Source organism: Trachinotus anak, unplaced genomic scaffold (assembly GCF_046630095.1).
Source record: "Trachinotus anak isolate AG129_WGS33_773 ecotype Australia unplaced genomic scaffold, CSIRO_AGI_Tana_v1 ptg000032l, whole genome shotgun sequence".
Lineage (NCBI taxonomy): Eukaryota > Metazoa > Chordata > Actinopteri > Carangiformes > Carangidae > Trachinotus > Trachinotus anak.
Window position 1 is genome coordinate 8,200,523 of NW_027273883.1, and position 16,807 is coordinate 8,217,329.

Here is a 16,807-nt window from a genome sequence, read left to right on the forward strand (position 1 = left end):
CGTGTGCGCCAGTGAGCCATCAGCTGAGCTGAGCTGTACACTGTCCATTGGTGATGGTGATCAAATCTAACAGAGAGTGAGGACCGGAGCACGCTTTCTGCCTCAGAGACATGGTGAGAGAGACAGTGAGAGAGAGAGAGAGGGGGAGAGCAAGCACTAAGACCGCCTCTGGCCACCATTATCTCTTCAGTGCGTGACTGTGTCCATGTGAGTGTGACAGTGTGAAAATAGAGTGTTTGTTTGTTTACTTACTGTGTGTATGTGTGTGCCCTTGTGTGTGTGTTTGTGTATGAGTGTTTGCTTGCTCATGTGTGTGCCTGTCAGTGTATCTGAGTGAGCGTGTGTTCATATTTGCTGTTCAATATGCTGAAGCTCATATAACTGACTGGGAGATAACTACTGAGCCAGATGACATGGCGGGAAGATACTCAGGCCCTAAGTCAGCCCCTCCAACCAGGGTTAAAGCTCCTGAAACTTCCTGTCCCCCTCTTGGATGAATGGTTCGTTCATTATCATTATTAAAGTTGACAAACTTCTATCCAACTATACTTGTCTCTTGTAAAATGAATCTGGGAGAGAGATAAACCACTAAAACAACAGTTTGCAGGTTGCAGATTTTAATTAGAGGTGATTTTTGATAAACGATTAATCGATTTAGAAAAAATGCCAGAACTCTAGTTCTAGCCTCTCAAAATGTTCTGGTTGTCAGGATCATCTTTGATTATAAATGAAATATCTTTGGGTTTTTGACTGTTTGTAAGACAAAACAAGACATTGGAAATGCCCCCTTGGAAAATGTGATGAGCATTTTTCTGCCACTTTATTGACTAAATGACTAATCAATTCATTTTAATTAATTGACTTATCGCTGCCCTAAATGTGATCAAGTAATTAACAGAGAACGGTGAGAAGAAATGCTAACATTTGGCAAATCACTCAGTGGCAAATGTGAATGTGAAATAGTAATGACGCTTTTGTCATGACACATATGTCTCTCCCACATGATAGCCCATATGCCACATTTGATGAAGTAAAATGATCAATATTGGTGATTCTGGCCTTGGAATTACTTGGTATATCATCACAATCAAATTTTGTGATCACCCACCCCTAGTAGTAATGAACAAGGCAGAAAAACACTGACTAATGTAAGGATTTTGCTGATCTGGCAGCCCCTGTGCACAATCTGACCTCCTTTTTAGACTTTTTGCTGCAGTTTAAGAACTTAAAAGTACTTCCTGCAAAACTAGTTTATCATAAGCTGTAAAATACTGTGCGTTCCAGACAGGACAGTTAATATTGACCTATTGCAAGAGGTCACCTCAGAAAAATATAAACTTTGTTTGTTTAAATTATTTGAACAAATAACCAGTGATGCCAGTCTTCCAGTGAGAGTCCCTAAAGAAAGGGTGATTCACTATTAACAGTGGTTTTCTAGGTGACACATTCAAATACTGTAAATATGACTGATTTACAACTGGGTCTATCAAGTACAGGATAAACATTAGGTACACAGACTGACTGCTTCGTCATATCTGCTTTTCTATTGTGACACTTCACATGGCAAATGTAAACTTTTAGTTTTTTCCCACTGGGATAATAAAGTTATTCAAACTAAAATCCTTAAAGCAGTGAATAGTCTGCTCCAGGATGTTGCTAACAGAAAACAGCCAGGAGCTGGGCTGGCCTGGAGTCCCACATCATTTAACATACTGCCAACACTACGCCGCCTCTGCAGCCCAAGCACCCCACACACTCCATCCACACATCAGTCACTGCTCGCTGTGTGTGTGATGGAGAGAGAAAAAGAGGGAGTGCGAGAGTGTATGAGTGTGTGTGTGTGTCAGAGTGTTCGAGAAATAGAAACAGAGATGAATGACCGTCTAATCACTCACACAATACAGCTAAGCCCCATAATGAAAACCGTTGATAAGAAAAATTAACATAAAACCTAAGTGGTACAGAACAAGACAGTGGACATAAATAAAGAGGCTTATGCACCATAAATCTAAACTATAAACACAAATATATATGATTCATATACATATATAACTCAGAGACTTCCTCATCCTAAACTGGAAGAAAATGACCCTAAAGCGTATGTACACATATCTGCTTCATCCTCATTTTTGCTTTTCGCCAGTTCCTGCAGAGCCGGGCCCTCCACTCATAGCACGGTGCAGTAAGTTTTAATGGTAAATCAACAAAGGGCCGACATGAAAGAAAGGCTAGCTTTCCAGTTTGCAGGGTGAAGAATTATTCATCAGCACTGTAGTGTTGCACTGCAGGCGAAAATCCTGCAGCAGCGCTCCATTTTAATTGCCAGAAAATGACTGTAAATGATACAGAGAGAGAGGGAGAAGAGGGCAAAAAAAGGAGACAGAGGGAGAGAGAAAGGAAAAAGAGAGTTGGAATCGGAGGTATAAAGAACAGGGGGGGAAAAAAGGACCCCCCCACCACCAACAGCTGCCCCCCAAATTGAAGGCCATGGTGATAAAAGCTATGTGGCAATCAGAGAAGTGGAGTGTCCCCCCAGCAGCCTAAAAGAGAGATAGTGAAGGGAGAAAAGAGGAGAGGAGGGCGAGGGGGAGCGCCATCAAAAAAGGAGTGGTGGGATTAGGTCTGAGAGAGAGTTTACTACGCTCTTTTTGTGCGCCAAACCTGCAGGATTAGAGATAACAAATGTTAGCCGGGGACGGGCACCTGCTGTGAGCCGGGAGGAGGAGGAGGAGAGGAGAGAAGAGCTAACCCGCTAAAACAGCAGAATGGGCTTTTGTGGCCCCGTGCAGAATTAGAGGAAAGGGGGGTGGGAGGGGTGGAGGATAAAGGGGGCGGGAGTGGAGGGGCAACGAAGTGGATGGAACGGGTACAAAATAAATTTGTAATTGTCAAACAGATGAAGAAGCTGAGATTTTGTGGAGGAGTAAACATTGAACTTGCTAATCTGTGGACCTCAAAGCCCGCTCCGCTCACAACCACTGTGGCACTGTCACCAATATGCGTTTCTGTTTGCTTAAATCTCGTGGCCCCTGTAAATCCCAAGATCAAACTTCAAGTCAAAAAAATAAAATAAAGCACAACAAATTTTCTAACTTTTTAAAGTCTCTCAGCTCTTCTCCATCACGCTCGCCGTGTCCTGAGTACCTCTCCACCTTCCTCCTCTCCTTCTCCGTCTGCCCCTCCGCCACGCTTGGGTGTGTGTGGCTGAAATTGCCGCTGGGGCCTGGGGACCTCCCTGCCTGCTCTCTGCAATGACCCCAGCCCAGGAAGCACTCAGACTGGTCAATCAACAATTAAAAGCCTGTCTGTAGCCACTAACTCAATTCAACCACTCAGCTTAGTGCTCCGTTAGAGCCGAGGCACCCAGACAGAACCGAGACAGACTCAACAGCATTGACCCCTCCACTCCTCTCCTCACACACACACACGGCCTTACCGATATTTGAACTTCAAGAAAGGGGTGGGGGTCTTGAACAAATTCTCCCCCTAGGTGAGCAGCAGCAGCGCAGTGGACACTCAGTGACAGGAGGCCTGGCCTGGACAAAAAGGTCACAACCTCCCTCTTACAAATGTCTTGCTACCTGTACTTCACCCTGAGGGTTTAACCCTGCTTAACGCTCAATACTGAGTTTGACCTTTTCTTTGCTCTGACTTAAGGCATTTACTGTAGTGGCCTGTGCTCTACGAGAATGTCTGTGTGTGTGTGTGTGTGTGTGTGTGTGTGTGTGTGTGTGTGTGTCTGTTTGTGTGTGTGTGTGTCTGTTTGCGTGCTTGTGTGTATATACTTCACCGTTTCACACATGCAGACAGAAATTCATGGACGCAAACACAGATGATTAAACACGCACTTAAATAAAAATGTAATCTAAACAGAGGGAACAGGGATACAAACATATGGATACTAGCTTCCACTCCCACTGATACACACTGACATGCTTTTACACACAAACACACACACACTTGCATGCTTCACTCACCCCATATGCTTCCTGTTTTAACTGTTTCATCATTCACTCACTGCTTGAAAAAAAAAAAGACTTGGAAATGTAATATAAAAACAAAAGCCAGAGAATAACTGCAGGGGCTGGTAAACGAAGCATAAAGACCCCGAGTGACCGAGGGGAATTATTTGGCTCCATTAAGCAGGCATTAACATGAATTACTATCTAATTAAAATTAAACAGCTCATTAATAACTTTGCGGTGGGGCCTTAGTGTGGAAGTTCTCTGGAGTGTGTGTGTCTGGAGTGTGTGTGTGTGTGTGTGTGTGTGTGTGTGTGTGTGTGTGTGTGAGAGAGAGAGAGTGAGAGAGAAGCTGTGTTGTGTTGTGGCCAAGAGAGCAATCAAGTGGGATAAAACTAAGCAGCTGCCCCAAAGGAAAGTCAGGGCCTGAGAGGGCTTACCTGTGGAACAAAACAACTACTCTGAATAAGCCAAATGCAAAAAATATATCCTTCACCAAATAAAGTTAACTTCATTCACAGTTTAATTCCGCAACAGCAAAAAGTGTATTGAAACAAAAAAGAAATGTGCACCTGTGTGGCTCAGAGGTCCCTTTTTAAATGTGACTAGGGCATGGCATTCCCAAGCTCCTTCCCCTGTCATTTCTCTGCTGTAACCTCTCTAATTAGGCCTGAAAATGCCTGAAAAATACTTTCAAAAAGTAAAACTGAAACCCATTTAGACTGATGAAAATCTGCTCAAGTCTTAAAAACTGTGCAGCACAGAGTGGCTGTGCCAGGTGAAAACTCCAAATTGTCAACTTTACATGAATTAAGTAGGACTTTTTTTTTTGCTAAATTAATATGTATTTCAGAGTTTAAAAAACTGTTTTCCTTTCATTAACCAAATACTGAATAATGTTTTAAAATTCAATCAAGGGACATGTAATCCCTCATAAAACCCACCAACTACAAAATGTGGAGATGCAACAGTGACATGTATACACAAGTCATTCTGCTTCTGTGCATTTAAAGCCCCGCTTCTGTTTCTCTCAGTTTCTGTCCCTTTCTTTCTCTCTCTCTCTCACACACACACACACACACACACACACACACACACACACTCACGAAGACATGGTCATTCATACTTAACTTCAGCAGAGGAGTGTGCATAAAATAAAAGGGCGGAGATGCTGGAATGGAGCTAGCAGAGTTACAAACATAACAGGCAAAGCATTTGCACACTTAACACAGGCACACGTTGTGACAATATTGTGTGAGACACGTCGACTCACTGCTGCTGTGTCCTGTTGGGGTCGTGGCCTTCGTGTTGGCAAGCCGCTCAGCCTCGCAGGATCTGTCAGGAGACAGGAACAGAGAGGGAGCGTCACAAGTCTGAGATCATCGTGTTGTTGTTCTGTGCCTCAACAAGAGAAGATAAAAGATGCTTATTGAGGGAGGCAACACTGGCAACAATAATGATCACTGTTACCAGGAGTGGTGGTAATATCTCACATTCCATAGGCCCAAGAACAATGCCTCCTCTAACCTACAGTATAACCTGCACTGATTTCATTGTCCTTAAAAATGCAGCATCAGCATCGAGAAACCAAAAACTTGGGAGCCTGAAATCGGGTTTGCAAACAGCCTCCCTCTGCATGTTTTGATAATGGAACCTCATCGTCCAAATCCACTAGATTGTCCAAAAGCAAAACCTCGACAATACAACAACAAAATAAGGAGCAGGAATAATGATAGATAGTTCTCAGAGATGGTGAGTGAATGACAGAGAGAGAGGGTTATGGAGTTAGGCCTCAAATGTATGCCAGTGCATGCATCAACCCCCCCCCTCTCCCCACCGCCCCCTTCTTGCTTCTTCTGGCCAGGAGCTGTTTACCTCTCTATCAGCAGTGCTCTCTAAAAGCAGGGACCCCATCCATATTCACCGGCCTCAAATTCCTCTGCTTATCTCCCCCCCAACCCTTGAAAAACCTCCCTGTGTTCCCCTCTGCACATACATACATACATAAACACATCTTTATGGAGGCAAGAGCCAAACGCGCTGGGCCAGGAGGGGGTCGGGGATAAGAATCACCTTGAATTCAAAGCGGAGGATTGTGGGTCCTCGACGGGCGGACGGACAGGCAGGCAGCCACACAAGCTGGCGTGACACACAAACCATGAGACAGGTAGACGGCAGCTTTAGGGGATGGGAGTAGATGTGTGCACCAGGGGCCACTGGCGATTCAAAGGATTTGGAATAGTGAGGTGTGATGCTTATGAAATCGTGTGTTGTTAGATGATATGCATCATTAGGCGATATGTGCATGTGCAGGTTGCGTTTCTGCATGTGCACACACAACTTTGTGAGTCAGTTTCAGCTGCAAATATAGATCTTCAACCCCATGGAGAGAGCGTCAGACATGGGGGTCCTACCACTGAAGTCTTTTAAAATTCAGTCTTGCTGATGCTGAAATTTTGAATGAGTTTTTTTTTTTTTTTTTTTTTTTTTTCATTTGACATAAAGTGACTTCAAACAACTTCAAAACCTCACCTGGCACAAGAAATGTCCACTTTGGTCATTTAGGATGTTATTGAGAAATCTAATTGGATTAGCTGTTATTTCCAACATGGAGATTTACATAAAGTGGACAAATCACTTATGTTGGTGGGTGCTTTTTCAAAAGGGGGGAGAAGGAGAGTGGCTGAGAATTGAGAGTATAAGTTAGGGCTCAAAGAGTGCTTGAGCAGAAGCAGAGACACATGGAGCAGGGGGGACCGGTACCCCGTTCCTCTGCAAGCTGCGTTGTTTGGGGATTGAAGTTGGGAACTCTCTCCACTACTAATTGCGCGCCGGTGCCTTTCATGAATATTCATTCTGGCGTGTTCAGACCCCGCCTAATTAGCCGAGAGATAGAGGAAGAAACTCGCACCTTTTACCACAAGAGAAGCCCCCCCCCCGTCGCATTCTCATGGGGATGCTGGCAGAATAGCCCAAGTTCATTAGCCAAAAAAGAAAGGGAAAAAAAGTTACCTGAAAAGCACGGGACGATTTGGTCTTCAAAATGGATGGGCAAACAGAGTTTTTTGCGGTTGCATATTTAGTGCCTATTACGCATGTCTGTCAAAAAAAAAAAAAAAAAAAAAAAAAAAGGTGGAAACGAAATACAATTATCTGATTGAGTGAGTTGGTGAATATTATTCCACTCACTGTAGTTGGGAGGTACATCACATGAATTTTAAAATCTAAACATAGCTCATGGCAGGTCGAAATGTTCCCCCTGGAATTGAGGAAAAACTTGTATTTAACATCTAATATGAGGCCGAGGCCGTTTTGAGAATGTCAGGGTGTTATTTCAGGTATGCCTGTGGAAAACAAAGCCTGATTAAACTTTATTTCCAAATTAAACCTTTGCATATTTATACCCATAGAGTGAGGACTAAAATAACCTGCACTAAAAACCCTACACTTCGCTTTAAAAGCAAAAAAAAGTAAAAAAATAAAAATAAATAAATAGTTGAATAGTTGTAATAGAGAGTGGCTTCATTTAAATTCTATTCTGATTAATAGCACAATTCATCTTTTTCTTTTCTGCATTATTTTATCATCTCATTCAAAAGGCATTGAGTCTAAGTAATTTCGCAATTCTCTTAACTATTTGTCGCTTCCATACATGACTATCTATTCTCTGCTGTGCAACCTGACTGTAGGACCCAGGCGGAGAGAGAGAGAGAGGGAGAGAGAGAGAGGGACAGAAGGAAACTTGGTGAAGTGAAGGGTCGATGGGGTTCTATTGGTTGTGGTGCGTCCTGACAATAACTGCAGAATATTAAGTAGACTGGGGGGGGGGGGGGGGAATTAAAACGTGACTGACTGAAAAAAAGAAGGGTCCTCCATTCTAATAATAAACCCCTAAATTACAGTTGCACAGGAATACACTCACTGGATTTAGTTTAGCACAGTTTTTAAAGAATGAGAAGAATTACGTTTGGTCAGCAAAGGTTTCAAGTTTAGTCAGTGTCCTGTTCAGAAAAAAAATTCGTTTTCAGAGTGTAAGTGTAAATGTCTGCCCGTTTCTACATGTTCACATAATGTCAGGAATGACAGGAAAGAAACCAGCGAGTAAGTGAAGAATAAATCAGAGGATTGTGTTTCCAGGGTGATACAAAGAAGACACTTATTTCTGGCAAAAGAGGTCACACAACTTCCTCGACACTCATCTCTGCGGTTCATACTCAGTGTGCCTCGTAATTTCTCTCCTTTTTTTCCACTCTTTTTTTTTTTAAATCCATCATATCGGGTTCATTTCCAGCCTCTTTTCCTGTACGGCCTGTCGTTCACCACTAAGTTCTGTGTGATCCCTTTCATCGAGCGCACCATGGAAACCTTGTGCGTCCTGGCAAAAATGCACCTCAGCGCACACAAGGCCATATTCTTTACAAAAGGGCCAAAGCATCTGGATCTTTCTTTTCCAGCAGCTCCTCGCTGGCATGGCAAAGCACAAGACTGGGTCTGTGTGGCAGAAACCACTGCTTTTTATAGACTGGGAGACAAGAATGACTGAATGGCTAACGCATCTTCATTAACTGAGAGCTGCATGGAGCTCCGGTCCCTTATTGCAGTGACACGCAGCCTCTGAGGTCTCTCAGGAGTTTCAGAGAAAAGACACTGACAATAAGAAATGTCCTGGCTGGGATTTCCCATTAACGACTCGCGTTAGAGACGCATTGTCCGTCATTGTCCTACGGTTCTTTTTTTTTTTTTTTTTTTTTGCATTACATTCATTTTCCCGGGGATATTATTTCAACCATTAGTTACACAAAATAATGTTAAGTTCACCTGTTAGGTATTCTTATTATACTTAAGTCTATCATAAAATGAGGCAATTTTATCACGCACATTATTTTCTCTCGAGAATTAAGGGGAAACATTTTTTTGTAAAATGTGACTTCATCAAACGAAGTGTTTCATCAAATGAGACATATTACGAATAACATCAATAACAGGGACATTGCAGTAAAACTGTCATTATATATCTGAAAATCTGACTTTGTTAGGAATAAATTATCCTAAAATAACACGCAGGTAAATCGCGAGGATTGTCCCCCACTCATCCCAGATAAATATATAAAGGATGCGTGGATAAAAACCACGCCTTTCAAGAGATGATGACGAGCACCTGTGACCCCGACAACATTTTCCGCACACACACTCACACACAGACACACACAGACACACGCACACACGCTACAGTGTTAAGGCTGGAGACAAGAGTGCAGCAAGGACGCGGTCACAGCGGAAAGGAGGCAACTTACCTTTTAGTCATGTAGTCCCGGATTAAAATGAACACTAGAGCCGAGTCGTCCTGCAAATAGAAAGAGAATAGTCGCATGGGGGAGGATGACAACAAACAAACACGCAGCAGAGATAAAACGGCAAAACATTGCTTTCAGGTAAATGATTAAAATGGGACTGTTGCGCCTGAGAAACCTTCCAAAAAGCTCCTGTTTTAGAAGGAGTGGAACATGTGCCTGATTGCAGAGTTTTAGGCGAATGGAACGGGAGAGATGTAAGATTTGTTTAAAGCCCCGCATTTCCATTTAAGAACGTGATTGTGTTTGCAAAGATCCCTTTCAATCTTCGCATCTCCCCCCCTCTCTCTACCCCTCAGCGTCTCTGAGGCTGCTTTGCAATTCATAGAATTGGTAATTTGCTATTGGGACAAAACGTGAAGGGAAAAATAATCAGATCAACCGGGAGAGGTAGAGAGGAAGGAGCCAGGAAGAAGAAACACAAGGCTTCTCTCTCCAACTTACTGCTTAGTAAAATGCTCCGAGAGGTAAATGATATAAGAATATAGCCTGTTTTATTTTGTTGAATCGGTGAAATCTAAATTTCCAAGGCTTGGGGGGGGGGGGGGGGCAGCAGCTTAGCAGTGAGGATAGGGTTAGTGTCATATAAAATTAAATTAGATTGCTTTATGACACATTATAAATGATTATTATCAGATATGGCATTAAACCTTGATAACGTCTTTATTACTGTGTTCAGGATTTCAAAATAAGATACTGAATGATGTGAATAAATTGTCTATAATATCTGTCACCTCTGTCACCTGCACTATACGTGTGCGTACGTGTATGTGTGTGTGTGTGTGTGTGTGTGTAGGGGGGTGGGGGTAGAGTGAGAGAGAGAGAGAGAGAGAGAGCGTATCTTGGCCTTTCATAACTAAGTGGGTGGTGATGATGAGATCATACAACATTGAAAATTACCGAGACAATACAAATAAATGACATACGCGGAGGCTTTGAAATAGAGCAAATGCTTTCAAATTTGTCACACATTTACAGCAGCATTCACAGACACATCACAAAGCTTATTTACACGACTCTTGTGTGGGTGGCTGCAGAGCTGGAGCATCGCGCCTTATAATCTATTTAAAATGAGGAGCCCTATAATCATCAGTGACCAATTATAAAAGGTGCACCAGTGTGTGTTCATAAGTGCATATGTGTGTGTGTGTGTGTGTGTGTGTGTGTGTGTGTGTGTGTGTGTGTTGGACTGGGATGGGGGGGGGGTCAACCCTTCAAAAAGATCTCCGTACTCCCCCACGTGGTTATTTGCAAAACAACCGATCCAAACCCGGGGACACCTCATCAAACCCCGCTGCTGCAGCACCGCTCACCTTCCTGTGAGAGACCTGGGGAAAAATAGACAGGAGGCTATCTGTGCGCACGACTTATCAATGGGAAGCAGGTATTCGAAATGAGAGAGGTAGTGTTAAAAACTCAAAGAGACATTTAATAAATAGAACATATGTTTTTCTGTAACATATGTAAGACCGGAGCTCTATTCATCCTGTGCGAAAAATGCGCTGTACCATGCTCTGAAACCCTGCGCCGATTGAATATGTCCCTAGTGGGCTTGAATCGGAGAGGAGCCAATACAAGCGGAGGGGAGGCGTGTCTTCGCTCTTCCCGAAGACCTCCCAGAGCAGGTTGTTGCGTTTTGGCTCTAAAGCCTGGAGACCTCCGAAGTGCTCGTCAGTTTTCGAAGTAGGAGCCATGGCGACAACAGCTCAGTATATTCCGAGGAATAACTCCTTACCGTCTAACCCGCTCATGCATCCGGATTCGGATAGGATGCACCAGGGGACGACCTACAGAGAGGTGCAGAAAATGATGCACCACGAGTACTTGCAAGGGCTTGCGGCTACCAACACGGGACACCCGATGAGCCTGACGCACCACCAGTGGCTGCCCACCTCCAACACCGACTGGTCCAGCGGCACCCACATCGGACAGCAGGAGCACAAAGCCAGCGTGCAGGCGAGCCGAGAGGACCTGAGCAGCGGCTTCCACCACAGATCTCACCTGGTGCACCAGCAGACGCAGAGTGGTCACCATGGTTCGTGGGCACCCACCACGACGCACCACTTATCCCCGCTGTCCCCAGCATCCAACGGCCACCAGTCACTGGTCTACTCCCAGCCTGGATACACAAACCTCAACGCAATGCTGAGTCCCCAGCCCGGCTCCCTGCACCATGGCATGCGGGACCCGCTCCACGACGACTCGGGCAGCCACGACAACCAGATGGAGTCGCCCCAGCAGGCGTTCAGCCACCACCAGGACCACTCGGACGAGGACGCGCCCAGCTCCGACGACCTGGAGCAGTTTGCCAAGCAGTTCAAGCAGCGGCGGATCAAACTGGGCTTTACGCAGGCGGACGTTGGCTTGGCCTTGGGCACCCTGTATGGAAACGTCTTTTCTCAGACCACTATCTGCAGGTTTGAGGCGCTGCAGCTCAGCTTCAAGAACATGTGCAAACTTAAGCCGCTCCTAAACAAGTGGCTGGAGGAGACAGACTCAAACACCGGCAGTCCCACCAATTTGGACAAGATTGCTGCGCAGGGCAGGAAACGAAAGAAGAGGACCTCCATTGAAGTTGGGGTGAAAGGTGCGCTGGAAAATCATTTCTTAAAATGCCCAAAGCCATCTGCTCATGAAATCAGCACTTTAGCCGGCACTCTGCAGTTGGAAAAAGAGGTTGTCCGTGTTTGGTTTTGCAACAGAAGACAAAAAGAGAAAAGAATGACACCAGTGGGGGTCCCTCACCCGAATATGGAGGACGTATATTCCCAAGCAGAGACCCCTCCTCTACACCGCACACTACAGAGTCCTGTGCAGTGACTGTTTTCATGAACAATCCGAGCATTTCCGCGGAGGGATAGGGAAGAGAAAGGGACTATGGAGTTTACAGTATTTAAGTTTGGCTTTTGTTTTCCAGAGAGAAAAGAGACATGGAAAAGTTGAACAGATGAGTTTTGCCCTTAGTATTCGGAGATCGTCATGTCCAACAAATAGATGGCAAGAGGGAAAATGTTAAGAAAAAAAAATCGTGAAAAAAATGAAAAAAAAAAAAAAAATGTTCGCTATTACTGATTCCGTGCGCATTTAAAGTGAAACAAAGATCTTTATTTACCAAAATTATATGGAGGAGACATGCAGATAAAGTAAATTTGATATCCCATGGCTGTTTCAAATGGGGAGTAATTAAATGTGTCAATTGAGGCCATCTCCTCCTGGTGTACAATGAACTGTTGGCGCTCACCAGAATGAGGTGGTTGCCTGAAAATGATCAACACTGGAGATGAGTAGCCTACACTGAATGAACATTTTTTGCTTTTTCAGGCTGAAACTGATTAACCAGATTTCTGAATATTAGTGTATACTTTCTTTGTTCTATTAAGTGTGATGTTTTGGTTTGGAAATATTTTAACTTCAGTGTCTCTCTTTCTGCAGACTGTCTATTATTTCTGTCATGATTTGCTATGGGTGCTGTAACTGATCAGAGCAGCCTCTTAATTTTTCTGTTGATGGTGGAGAAGTGATAGAAATGATGGCACCAGAAAACACTCATACTTGTACGTGCAAACACATTTCAGAAAAATGTCCAATGCAACAGGACGTCTAAGTTCTGACTGCATGCCTTAAAAAAAAAAAATATTTAAAGCTTTGCAGCTGACCACGTCGAAATTTGTAAACAGCACCAGACGCTAAAAGGGCAATTCTAAACAGGCATTTCTTGCTTTGTTTTTTTTTTGGGGGGGGGGGGGGTTGGTTGTTTTCAAATTATTATTTTCTTTGCATGGAGCACTTATTCTTTTGTTAATATTATTATTGCAATTTTACATTAGGTAATAAAATAGTGAGTGGAGCTGATCTCAATAGGCTTAAACACAATAAACCCCATGTTTACAGGTTCCTGGTTATCACCACAGAGCGCTCACAGCTCTCACTGCTCACTGCCTCTTACCCTGTTGTATTCCAAACATTTCAAGAGAGATTGGTCAAAATACGAAATGAAAAGTAATAATAACTCAGGTAACTTCAGTGCCCCATGTCGGAATATCACGCCTGTACATGATTTTTCTTCCTCCATGTTTTTTTTTTTTTTTTAATTTTTTTTTAATTTTCATGTTTTAATCTGGTTACAACCACATCGTTTTCTTTTGTCCCATAGATCCATAGTATTACATTAAAAAGCTGCATTCGGAGATAAGAAAATAATAATTCCTTAAGGGGAAGCGATGAAGGGACTTGCTTTAGATATATATTTATTTTTTTTCTGACCTGAAAGGAAATCTGAAAAATCTCATGCGTTGTGTGTCATTTCTCAATGTTGGGCCAGTCCAAAAGCCTACAGCAGTGCTATTCAACACAGATGAGGGAAACTTGTTTTTTTTTCCAAGAAAAAAATGATAATAATAATGAAAAAAAAAAAAGATTTTAGAGAAAATGTTGCCAGGATTATTTCCGATATGTAAATATGTCCAATATGTAAACTTGTATTTGTTCTGAGATATTGTTTTGTTTTTGTTTCTTTCCGGGCAGTTTTGTACACTTACTAATTCCAAGAAGATATTTTAATATGATTTCATTTATGAATCTGACCATTTATATATATATATATTTATTTCTTAAACGTGTTTGGAGCTTTTTGTTTAGCTCTGTTAATGGTTATGTTGCAGTGGATTTCAGTATGTTTTTCTTTTTGTTTACTACATTGGTTGTATGTTGATTGCTAAATGTAGACTGCAAAGTCACATTTATATTTATGTTATAGTAATATTTTATTACTTACATAAAACATATATACAAGAAATGGTCTTTTGTCTTCATTAAGATCCAAACCACTCGTCCTTTGTTGCTGTCTGTTGTAGCCTCGCCAGGGGAAAAGATAAAGATGATCATAAAGTTTAATGCTGTTCAGTGTGCTGAGCATCGGGAGCTGGTGAGAGCGCCATGTGTTCACTTGAAATCGCAGTGATTCGTTATGTAACAGGGGGTCGTTTAAAATCAGAAGCTGTGTACATGTGCTGTTAAGGGGAATAGACAACAGTATTTTACCTCAGGCATTCCCTGCTAAGTTCACACAGTCTCTGACGTTGTTCACATCTTTGTGTAATCGCAGTATTAAATTGTGCAATATTAATACGAAATAATTGTCTTTTCATTGAGTGGTTTTATTATTGTTATTATTATTATTATTATTATTATTGAAGAGACTTATCAATCCTGTTGAGAGTAGCCTAAATAGGCCGCCTTCAGTCACAGTGAAAATTGAATTGTCTTCCTCGTGAAAACCATCGCTTGTCATGTTTCAAGCATCTAAAGAGTTTGGTGTGAAACTACCTGCAGGCAGAAATCTGCCTCGTTTCTAAAGATGGAGACAGGAAAAAAAAAACACATCGAGGATAAACAAATGCGGCAGGCCCTAAAGTTGAATAGGAGTAAAGACAGGCCTGCATTCAACATAAGCATAGGCAACATATTTTTATGTTATATATTATGTGAAATGTGTCGAAAGCACATATTTGAAGGTTTAAAGTTGGGCCCTCCTGTTTTTCGTCTGATCCCGGGCCACAGCGGCAGACAACGCGTGTTGTTTCAACATTTACATCTACATATCAGACCAGGACAGAGCTGGGCTTTACTGGAGAAATTCATTGAATGAGATTAGTCTTTTTTTATTCTCATGACCACCTTCACGGTTTTATTTCTAAGTGGTGAAAATCACTGAGAAAAGTCAAAAATCTAATAGATCCACAGCAACAGGACAATTCTAAACTCACAGAGCTCACAAATGTCAAAATCTGGGTTTGCTGAAGAAACGCCAACCTGCCAGCATCAGTTTATTATCAGAGGCCAGTTATTTCAAATAGTTATCATTTGCACATCTATATTTGATTAGGCTACTCTCTTAGTGAAAGTGAGCCGTAATCAAACACGAAAACGCCATAAAAAAGTTGGAGGTGGCATTCAGTTTCTAAAGAATATTCCAGTCAGAATTTGGTAATAATTTTTATACAATTTACACATCTGTTTACCATGCGATCACACCCGATGTCCACGAATATTTCCCTTCAATTTGCGTCATTTGATTTTAGCCTATTTCAAAGATAAATGTGTGTTGTTGTCATTTTAGAGCCGTGACAAGCTCTGCAAAAAAAAAGTAGCCCAAGAAAACACAGTATGAACCTGTCGATGTATTTTGTCTTCGGACTTTTGTGGGGCTGTGATGCAAGTGGAAATAAAGAGGCTTTGCAGTGGCTGAGGTGGTCAGTCTGTGGGAGAGGAGGCCAACGTCAAGGAGCAAACAGAATCCTAGAGAACAGCGAGCCACAGGCGCCCCCTGCTGGCAGGATCCCGGGACTGCAACATCAAAGCCCTGCCTTAAAGTGTCAGAGAAATGAACCATAACAACAACCAAAAAAGCAACAATATGATAATAAAAAATAATATTAAATAATATTATCGTCATTGTCAACACTATTTCTTCTATTTGTGTGTGTTTCTATAAAACACACACACAGCTCGAACATGCATTACAAGTAGCTTCACTTGCTTGATCAGTATACACCGTTACAGAACAGACACTAAGTGCTGTTTTCTTTGTCCTGTCAAATATAAAGCTGGCGAATGACTCTCGTCGGCCATGATGTGTACAACACTGCAGGAGGTAAACTGTTGTTTCTGTGAGGTTGAAGTAGCTACACCCCTGCTCACCAGTCATCACTCCGTCAAGCGAAGAGTCCCATTTTAAAAAGTTTCAAACATGACTCAGTCAGGGATCAAACATCAAACCTCCCAGCATCGGGATCGGCCCTCAAACCACTGAAGTGACCACTACAAAATGATACGTTGAGATGCAATGGAAAACACAGGCCTACAGAGTGGACATAGATGAGGAAACAGAAGGAGTCCACAGTTGACCAGACGAGAGATTGTGGTGACTGGTACCAACTGTTATTTTTTGATGATATGCAATTTTTATTCTGGACCGTGTGGAGGGACACAACCTCCATTATGCCGATAAATCAATAATACATGAGGAGAGCTCATCACTAAACAGCAAAACCCAGCTATTTGACCTACAAATCACCACAGTTCACCCTCTCCTCCTCTCCTGCTTCTCCCCTCTCAGCAGACTGCTCTCCTGCACTGAGTGGGCCCTCGGCAGCACTTGCAGAGGCGGCTCCGGCCTCAGCTGTGCCTGTCTGTGCCTCGTGAACACCGAGGCCTCCTTCATCAGGGAAGTATCGTCACACACAGGAGATGTGGATTAGTGATGATTAGCAGGGATTATGGCTGGTTAATGGTGGGAAAATACATTAGGAACCATCGGCTCTGGGAGGGGGAGGGGATTTCACTCACACTAGCGGATTTGCATTGATCCACAGCAAATGAATGAGGATTAGCAGCATCAAGCTATCTGCCAACAGATAAATAACATTAAGCGTATTATACGCCAACGCCTGTTATTAATGACATTACAAACACTACTACAATGCTGGCAATTAT

At 42.8% G+C, this 16,807-nt stretch overlaps 1 protein-coding gene across 1 annotated transcript; it reads left to right on the forward strand.

The window, feature by feature from the left end:
• The first annotated feature begins 9,952 nt into the window (after window positions 1–9,952).
• On the forward strand, window positions 9,953–14,108 carry pou3f1 (POU class 3 homeobox 1). Its single transcript, XM_071469922.1, has one exon. The coding sequence runs from the start codon at window positions 11,006–11,008 to the stop codon at window positions 12,131–12,133; it is 1,128 nt and encodes a 375-aa protein (XP_071326023.1). The 5' UTR covers window positions 9,953–11,005; the 3' UTR covers window positions 12,134–14,108.
• The last annotated feature ends 2,699 nt before the right edge of the window (window positions 14,109–16,807 follow it).

Bases quoted from the DNA above. Each gene is read 5' to 3' on its own strand.
- pou3f1 (XM_071469922.1), top strand. From the start codon at position 11,006: ATGGCGACAACAGCTCAGTATATTCCGAGGAATAACTCCTTACCGTCT.